The sequence below is a fragment of the Triticum aestivum genome, chromosome 5A (genome assembly GCF_018294505.1).
Source record: "Triticum aestivum cultivar Chinese Spring chromosome 5A, IWGSC CS RefSeq v2.1, whole genome shotgun sequence".
NCBI classification, from domain to species: Eukaryota; Viridiplantae; Streptophyta; class Magnoliopsida; order Poales; family Poaceae; genus Triticum; species Triticum aestivum.
Window position 1 is genome coordinate 638,201,365 of NC_057806.1, and position 9,171 is coordinate 638,210,535.

At 47.1% G+C, this 9,171-nt stretch overlaps 2 protein-coding genes across 2 annotated transcripts; both read left to right on the forward strand.

Annotated features, from left to right (window-relative positions):
• Positions 1 to 533: 533 nt before the first annotated feature.
• On the forward strand, positions 534 to 4,624 carry LOC123105525 (5'-adenylylsulfate reductase-like 5). Its single transcript, XM_044527607.1, has 4 exons — positions 534 to 808; positions 2,760 to 2,941; positions 3,060 to 3,184; positions 3,950 to 4,624. The coding sequence occupies exons 1-4, from the start codon at positions 629 to 631 to the stop codon at positions 4,363 to 4,365; spliced, it is 903 nt and encodes a 300-aa protein (XP_044383542.1). The 5' UTR covers positions 534 to 628; the 3' UTR covers positions 4,366 to 4,624.
• An 889-nt stretch (positions 4,625 to 5,513) lies between these two features.
• LOC123105526 (uncharacterized) lies at positions 5,514 to 7,172 on the forward strand. The gene is made up of 3 exons (XM_044527608.1): positions 5,514 to 5,860; positions 5,969 to 6,426; positions 6,832 to 7,172. The coding sequence occupies exons 1-3, from the start codon at positions 5,755 to 5,757 to the stop codon at positions 6,949 to 6,951; spliced, it is 684 nt and encodes a 227-aa protein (XP_044383543.1). The 5' UTR covers positions 5,514 to 5,754; the 3' UTR covers positions 6,952 to 7,172.
• Positions 7,173 to 9,171: the final 1,999 nt, after the last annotated feature.

Sequence of the window (9,171 nt, forward strand, 5' to 3'; positions counted from 1 at the left end):
AAGGTACTTTCTGCAACCGTATCTATATGCCACCATAATCCATGCCCGTAGTAGCCGGCTGCAGCACGAGCCCCAAAACACTTTATAAGATTGTAAGGCGGGTCACCTCTTTATAAAGTACTCCCTTCGTCTCATAATATAAGAGTGTTTTTGATATTACATTAGTGTTGAAAATGCCTTTGTATTATGAGATGGAGGGAGTAATATATATTCAAAATTTATTATTGTACATATCGGCTATTAGGCTACTCTATATAACATGCCAAGTGTTGTCTATATTATCAATCATGCTCCGAGATGCCTAATGCACTGATAGAGGGAGTAGAATATTTATATCCCGTTTCAACTGGCATTGTTCAAAGCAGAAATCACGAGAAAACTACAGTGGATGAGCCAGAGCCGCTGACAGCCGGGCCCAACGGCCCCTACGTGACACGTGAGGCCGAGCAACCGGACCCAGGCCAGCACGTACTCGCCACAACCACCAAGTGCCAGCCACGTCACCTCCCGTACGCCCAAAATAGGCTCGTGGCAAATCTGGTCTACCAGTCGCCCGCCCCCCACCCACCCCGCCCACGGAGAAAATTCCCCCAGGAAGAAGAAATTCCAGGCTGCTGCCATTCCGACGATGCGCCGCGCCGCCGTCGCCGTCACCGCCGCGCTCCTCCTCCTCCTCGTCGCCGGCGCAGCCGCGGGGTCCCCCGGCGCGGAGCCCACCTGCCCGCGGGGGCCCGGCCCGACGTTCCTCGACGCGCTCGGATCGCGCTGCCCCCGCGCCGCCCGGATCGTGCCCTCCCGGCCCCTCGAGGTAGCCGCCTCCTCCCCTCTCCGCCGCCTGTCCGCGACCCAGCCCGACCCCGGTCCTCGTGCCCTGCGTCATACATAGCCCCGACCCCGAGATTCATTCCGCGCGCCATATTCTCCTCACCGACGGGATGTTTTGGTCACAACACAATGCGGCCGTAGGGTATTTTGAATCGCTGACGCGGCGGGTGATTAGGTTTTGAAGCGGGGCGACGTTAGAGGGGGATTTTGGTACAGAGGGTGGGGTGTGTGTCGGGAGGGATACTCGTGGCAGGAATGATGTGAATTGCAATGCGTTGGTGGGTGCATAGTATCATTCAATTATCAGGAGCAGACAAAACATGGGTGGCTCAGGCGAAGGAGAACAATCGAGGCGCGTCGGTGCTGCGGTGTCTAGGCGCCACAGTAGGATCCATACGTTAACGCAAGCTTGACGTGTTTCGAATTTGATTCGTAGGCGTAGGTTGGATTCAAAACGCAAGCGGGAGGAAACATAATTAGCATCATTACTAGTGCCCTTCCTGCACATTGCGGCGGGGAATATTTCGGGTACTATTGGTTTCCATTATAGAAAACATTTATCAGTTAGTAATTACTTGGATCCATCCATATGTTATGCAATCTTGTCTTGGTTCGAATTCGCACCCTTAGGTTAGATTCAAAATGCGGGCAGGAGGAAACATAAATACAAGCATCATTACTAGTGCCCTACCCGTGCATCGCTGTGCGGAATATTTTGGATACTATTGGTTTTCATATTTATAGAAAACATTTATCAGTTAGTAATTAGTTGTAACTTTGAGCATAAGTTCCGTGTAATTTCATCAAAAGTATTCTGTGTGGTACCAAGGAGTATGTAAATAGAAGTTCAAAAGAAAAGGAGTATGTAAATATTCCAAATCACTTGAACATATATTTAAGCCTGGAAAACTTTACTTTATTACATAATGTCCCATTTACATTGTTTTTCCTTTTACAAAAGATAAAAGTTAGGAAGCATGATAGTTTTAATATATTTTTTACAATAACACAACAACATGATGGCTCCTTAGCTATCTCCACCTGTACATGTTTTATGCCATCATCTCCAACTCCACAAACCGTCAGCGGTGGCCAATGTTTTGTTGCCTACGCTACCCTGTCATCAGTGCCACGAAGAATCCCATGGAATGCAAATCTAATAGTCATCCAGCGTTGTCCTGGTCTTACACTTGGTTTCTGCCGAAGCGCGCATTAAATCCCGCCAAGGTGCCATGCTTTCTTATGTCAGTTGAGTGAGCGACCAATTTTATTGGCTATTGGCAAGGAGACAAACTGCCAATGTGGCGCATACCTTACGGCGTGATTGGTCGTATCTTTCGCTAGTGTTCTTGCATGTGCACATGCATGTTAGTATTAGAAAGCGAATAAAGAAAGAAGGACTGAAATTAATAGTCATTGATGGACATCTATTATATGTATGCATGTAAGAATGGTTTACTGATTTTTGCAACCAGGAAATTAAAAGCTTTTTAATTCCGTTGGTTTTGGGAATGTGAGAGCACATTATCGTTCTGCTCCACTGTTCCAAAGGACGCAACAGCGCAGCGGTGTTGCATCTTGCATGTCATGTTAGTATGTTACGGTTTTAAGTGCTTCTCTAGTCAATCCAACAGATGTTATTAAAAAGGCGAGTGGCATAACATGGTCACTGCATGTAATTTCAGAATAAAGAGAGATGTGCATGTAATATCCGGATTATCTGTTTCTTCGTACATTATGAACGAGATTTTGATTTGAGCAAACATAAGTGTGATGAGGATACAGTGCAGATACACGAAGGACTGTTATATAAATGTTAATCTTGTACTTACAAGAATGCTGATATGCATGTTGCTGATCTGGCAAACTCTCTGGTTTCTTCTGTAGTTATTGACTATCTGTTAATAATTTAAAATATGTTCCTCCTACTGAAGGTGAGAGGAGATGCTGTTGATAAAGAGTTGAACCTTCGCTGTACTGGTGCCTCATGTTCCATTCTCTTCTATGCCGCATGGTGTCCTTTCTCGAGCAAATTTCGACCAATATTTGAAGCTCTCAGCACCATGTTCCCTCAGATACATCACTTTGTTGTCGAAGAATCTTCTGCGACGCCTAGGTATCTGATTGTTGAAATCTTTTTTCTGTGCCTGAGTGATACATCCTGTCCCTTTTGTTTCCAACATGTTATTTGCCCAGTGAATTATTGCTCATCCTACCCCTTCTGCTGACTGCAGCTTGTTTTCAAGATATGGTGTCCGTGGCTTCCCAGCCATTCTTCTGGCAAATGAGACTACAATGGTTCGTTACAGGGGTACAAAAGATCTGAAGTCTCTGGTTCAGTTCTATCGAGAGACTACAGGTATGATCATTTCTTTGTTCTTTCATTTTGAATGTCATTACTTGAACATGCACACATGAGAATAGCTACTCCTCTGTTTCCTGCAGACATAGTTTATTTAATGGTAACAGGCTAACAGCTTGTTTTAAACATGCCTGCTTTTGAAACTTGGAACAATACTCAGAATTTTGTTCCAAATATTGGCCAGTTAATCAGCATCTTGGTCAGTTAATTGCTACTTGGTGGGTCACCGAATAGCCAATTAACTGATTTATTGGCTGATTAACTGGAAAATTCACCTATTTATCCCTACTCAGCACCCGACCAATATGGTACCAGTTATCGATACCTGAACATAATTAAAGATTGTGCATGGGGTTCTTTCGATTGAAAGTTCGCATTGTTTTTGCTTCTGATTGGTCTAGTGCTCATTTACATTGGAGACCGTGTGTGGCATGGTGGGGAATTAGCTGCGCTCTTGATTCCATGAATGATACTCTTGACCCCATACATCAGGATTGACGTCTTGCTACAATTATCTACTTGTTGAAACGTTTTACTGTTGATGCCTGTGAATGTTCAACAACAGCATATTTGATTATTCCTGGGGCATTTTAGCATGCTCATAATAACCTGTCTTGATAGTATGGATTTTATTCCATTGTTCAATTGATTTAAAAATGGATATGCATATGTTGCACACTGCACTGCTACATCCATTGATGATAAGTCTGTTTGGTTGATTTTATCACTTCAAGCATTGAAGCAAGGTTTTTCTTGCTGCAGGCCTCGATCCAGTTACATATATTGATGTTGATCAGCAAGAGAGCGCTGGAAGCTTAGGATCAGTCATGCCAGGAGGCCGGTCTCTGCGCAAAATGGCGGAAGACGAGCCCTTTGTGTTTCTTGGAGCGCTTTTTATAATCATGAAGGTCGCGGCACACTTCGTACCCACTGTCATCTCTCAACTCAGAGCCTTCTTGATCGTGCGTGTTCAGAACTTGAACTTAAGAATTCGTAGGGGATCAAGCCAACTTATGGAACGGGCTTTGACTGTGCTTGATGTTAAGAGGCTTTGGAGCAAGCTTAGACTGAGCAGTAAGACAAGGGACCTAAGTAAAGGGGCGAGTAATGCTCGAGCTTGGGCTTCGTCATTTGCGTCCGTCTCACTGGGTGAACCATCCTCCTTACGGCATGCCTAGCCTTCTTTGCGATGCTGGTCGATAGTCTAGCTGCTGATATATGGCCCAAAATTGTTTGGTCTTGCTTCCCCATCCTGCTATGTATGTGCATCCACGCATGTGGGGACCCAGGAATGTAAATTTTCAGGATATCATCTTGTTGTATATAGGAACGCGTTTTCGCTTTGCTGACGCGATAGCTGATCTCTGATCTTTGTGTCAATTAACTCTTCGATGTATGCTGAGGATCTGAGCATTTTCTTTGATGTCTTTCGGTTAATGTTAGAATTTGGCTTCACTATGCCACCCTTCTCTGCACCAGCTTAAATCCTGGGCTGCCGGCTCCTGCTCTGAATTGTAAAACTGGCTTGATTTTTACACATACCATGCTGTCTGAAAGAAACAGAACAGTCATATATCTGAATGGTTCTCATTTTCAAGTGAATTTGTTTCACTCCGAAGACCCATTTCATTTCCTTTTCTCCCAGTCACATTGTCCTGTGCACAGTTACCCATTGTTGTCTCGGGTTACAATCTCAACTTTTCTGAGTTATATTTCTGCAGAACCTTCTAAACACGCGTCTCGATCTCCTCTGCCCTCCGTGTTCAGCTGGTGTGTGTCTCTATCCATCTTTACTTCCCGTTGATTCCGTTTATCAGTTCATTTGTTTATGATCTGCCGCGTAATTACTTTGACCCTATCCATTATGTTACTTAGTGTGCAGTTATCTCTGAAAGCATGCTTTTTATATGTATCTTGATTTTGAAGAGGACGTTCATCGGAATCCCTTTCGGATTCGGTGGCATTGACATCATGCCCTGACAGCAACTGGCGTGACATATTTGATTACAGTTTGCCTTGCCAAGTAAGATTGCCAAGTAACGCTGCGCTGGTGCTTGGGGTTATTTTAGAATTGTGGATGAGTTTGCCAGTCGGACGATTTGACTGCGCCGACATTATATCCTAAAGCTGTTCTATAATGATATTTTTCACCACCTCCTTGTATGAATCACTTTCTCATTGTAGATTGTTTGCAAGTATAATGATATTGCAGGAAAATACGGCAGCCGGAAAGAATTGAGTAGGAAAGAAGGAAGGGAGGAGCTAGTCCCCATTGGTAGGCCCGAAAGAACACTTTCAGCTTTGTCACTTAGCAGGAAGGCAAAGCACCTTAAATTGGTTTGCCATCTCCCTTGGTGCAACATGTACTAGTTCCCACTACCCCTTCTAGCTTCTTCAGGTGCTGTTCCCCTCCAGAGAAAGAAGAAAGTATCCTTCCAAGCCACCACTTGCTTTGATTCTTGGGGAGCATCCATTCCATAGCATCCTCATAGCCGCCTGCAAGCAGATCTGAGCAGCTATAATAACTCCCTGATCGGATCCGCTCTCGTTCCTTGCGCTGATTTGCGATGACCGGAGGGGATTCCATGGATGCAATCAGCCTGGATGACTGGGAGCTCCTGCCTGACCTCGGGAGCTCCTTCTTCCTGGAGGAGTGCGCTGCTGGTGGTGGTGGTAAGGATCAGGATCAGCTCTTGTTTGGGTCCGGTTTGGTCGTGATCGACATGGGCCACTTCACCCTCCACCCTGCATCTCACCCCTCTACCTATGATTGCATCCTAGATGAAGAAGATGCCATGGGACCATCAGCGCAAGCTGCCTCTGCACGGCAGCAGCATGATGTCGAGTTCGAGGACATCGGCGTCGTGCAGGCCGAGCCGAGGCAAGGGGAGCTCGCGATGATGGTGACCGAGGTGATGGTCTCCGGTGCAGAAGAGGAGGAAGAGATGGTGAACTCCCCTGTTGCCGAAGAGGAAGCTGGTGAGGAGGACGAGGTGATGGTGGAAGCAGCACCTGATCATCTACCCCATGAGGTGGAAGAAGGTGCGGAGAGAGACAGGGCAGGGATGGACGCTGCTGGCTTCAGCGTCGGGAAACTGAGGGTGAACGGCGTCGGGGCGCTCTGCTCCTTCGGGGTCGCCGCTGCCACCTTCTGCATCCTGGTGCTTGGCGGCAGGCCGCAGCAGCAGAGGAAGGTGCAGGACCACAAGTCCCAGTTCCAGGTGTTCGCCGATGATGAGGTCGATCACTCTTTCCTTCTGTTCGTGAACTAAATTTCTTCACTTCTACTGATTGATCTTCTCTTTGTTCCCTAAAGGCATGCTCTAGCAAATTACTGCTATAGTTTTTAAACATCATTTATTATACTTGGGTCCAAAAAAGAAAAGGAAAAAACATTGGATGAGTTCAGCAACTCTGCATCATGATGATGATGCTTCTTTTTAAAGATTAGAATCTTCTTTCTATAGACTATTGAAGAGGAAAGGGTGAAAATGACCCACTGCTCCTGATGATCTGATTTCCTTTATAGCTGGTTCTTGGAATCTTGCAATAGATTAGCCTAAAGCACGGGGGAATTTCATTTAGGGGTGAAAAAAATGGCCTGGTGTTTTCTGACAGTTTTGCTTGTGTTTGATCTGCTGCAGAGGATCCATCGTGCCGTGGAGCAGGCGTCCAGGCTGAACCAGGCCGTGTCGTCGGTCATGGGGGGCGCGTCCACCAGGGGGGCGACGGTGTCGTTCGGCGGCCACTACACCGGGTTTTGACGTGCTACGAGAAGCTTCTAGAATCCGTCGACGCATCCACGATCTAATAGTATTAGACATATTGATTGATATTGAGATTCTTTATTTACAAACATTGGCCAGGGCCCCGTAGCCTGCACGCATGTACATATGCTTCTACTCAGCTGGTACGTAGATAGCATGAGTCCACTGTCATGTACATTTCCTACCAGCAGATGTGAATATTATTCTGGGTTTGATTTTCTCCGCGAAATTACTTCGCCTTCCCCTCCGATTATCGTACTGTACGACGAGGCAATGGATGGTGAGGATGCTCTGTGGAAATGCAACCAACGGCTCGTGTTTTTTTATGCGATGACAAAGAGGATTCAAACGCACGTCACTGGAACGCACGCGGTAACCACGCGCTGGAACTGACCGCAGCTGCAGATACTACTTGGAAGCCACCGCCGGGCCACTTGGCCCGCCGGCCGAGTGTCCGTTCACTGAATCCGGCCGGCGTGCGCGACCGTCGGTTCGTCGGCTAGCGGTGCGGCGAGACACCCTGACATGGACGTTGATTCCTTACCTTTCCTCCTGTTCCCGCGGGGCAGGCAACGGCATATGCAGTTGCCCGGAGGTCCCGTCGCTTCGCCGTGCGCTGGATCGTCTGGCCCGGCACGTCGCTGTATCTGACTGGCGATTTTGCTTCCTCTCTCACATGATCAAACTTGTCCGGAAGAACACGTCGAGATTCAGTCGTCTACGGGGGGTAAAAATCTGGCGTCGACATCGGATGATGGGAAGAGGCCGGGCCGTGCCGGAGCTCTGCTCTGTGACAGCGATGCACATACATCCGGAGGAAGGGAAGGACGACGGGTGATTTGTTTCTGTCCAGGGAAGAATCCAGGAAGGCGGGTTTGAGTGACAGTGCTGCTCGTCTGATGCCGACAGGTTTTCTTTTTTTGAGCAACTGCCGACGGTCTCTGATTGGCACTCCCTGGCCCCAAGAGGCTAAATTTCCTGTTTTGACCCTTTTCTAGAAGTTATTCGAGATCTGACCCTAGTTTAGAAAATTTTCGTGATTTGACCTTTTTTTCTACTGCCATTGATTCTGGCGGTAAGGTTTAACTACCTACCGCCAGGATATCTGGCGGCAGAATTTGACAACGCCGTAACGTTCGTTTAACGTGGAATATACCCTATCATTAGGGTTCTTGGCGGTAGCCCATTATACCCTATCGCCAAGGACATTGACAATAGTGTCGTAAAACAAAATCCTGCGCTGCTTCCCTCGAATAGAAAGATGGGGACGCTGCATGTGGGCTCCCCTCAGTTAAAAAGTACTTCCTCCGTCCCATAATATAAGAACGTTCTTATATTGTGGGATGGAAGGAGTACTAAAAACAACAGCTAATGATGGGTGCGCTGAATGTGGGCTGCTGTGGGCTACTGTATGCTACTGTGTGCACGCATTAGATGGATGGAATGGATGCGCTGCGTGCATGCATGCATGGATGGATGCGCTGCATGGAGTGCTCTGAATGCATCGGGCCCTGTGTACATGCATGCATGGATGGATGTGCTGCATGCATGAGATAGAGAGATGGGAGCCCGATCCATCATAGGAATAGCCTACCGCCAAACTCTTTGGTAGGGTTGCACAGCTTACCATTAAGGGCTTTGGCGGCAGGGTATTTTTCATGTTCAACGGAGTGACAACACAGTCAGCTCCTCCTGTCAATGACCTTGACGGTAGGTAGTTATACCCTACTGTCATCAACACTGGCGGCAGGAAAAGGGTCAGATTTTGAATTTTTTTTTAAACTAGGGTCAGATTTCGAATAACTTTCAGAAAAGGGTCAAAACACGAAATTTAGCCGCCCTAAGAATGTATCCTGTGCAACGGCCAGACTCATGCACGAGATGCTCCGAGCCATTCTGCGCCAGTGGATTGAAAATTGATGGACGGGATGTTATCATCAGGTGGCTGCCGGTATATTTTACAAAGTGGACCTTGCAAAATCATTTAACTGTGCAAAACAGTCCCTATGAACCCATCATCTCCTTCCTTTCCTCTGTTCCCTTTCTGTACCTCTACATGGCAATCTGTGAGCTAGGGTTAACCATTTGCTCCATCGCCACTCTCTCTGAGCCCCTCCCCATCTGTCGTACCACCTTACCTAGTTCTAGCACCTGTGGCCCTCTTACTCTCTGAAACGACATCACCCAGCAGCCACTGTCATCACCGCCGGGGAGCAT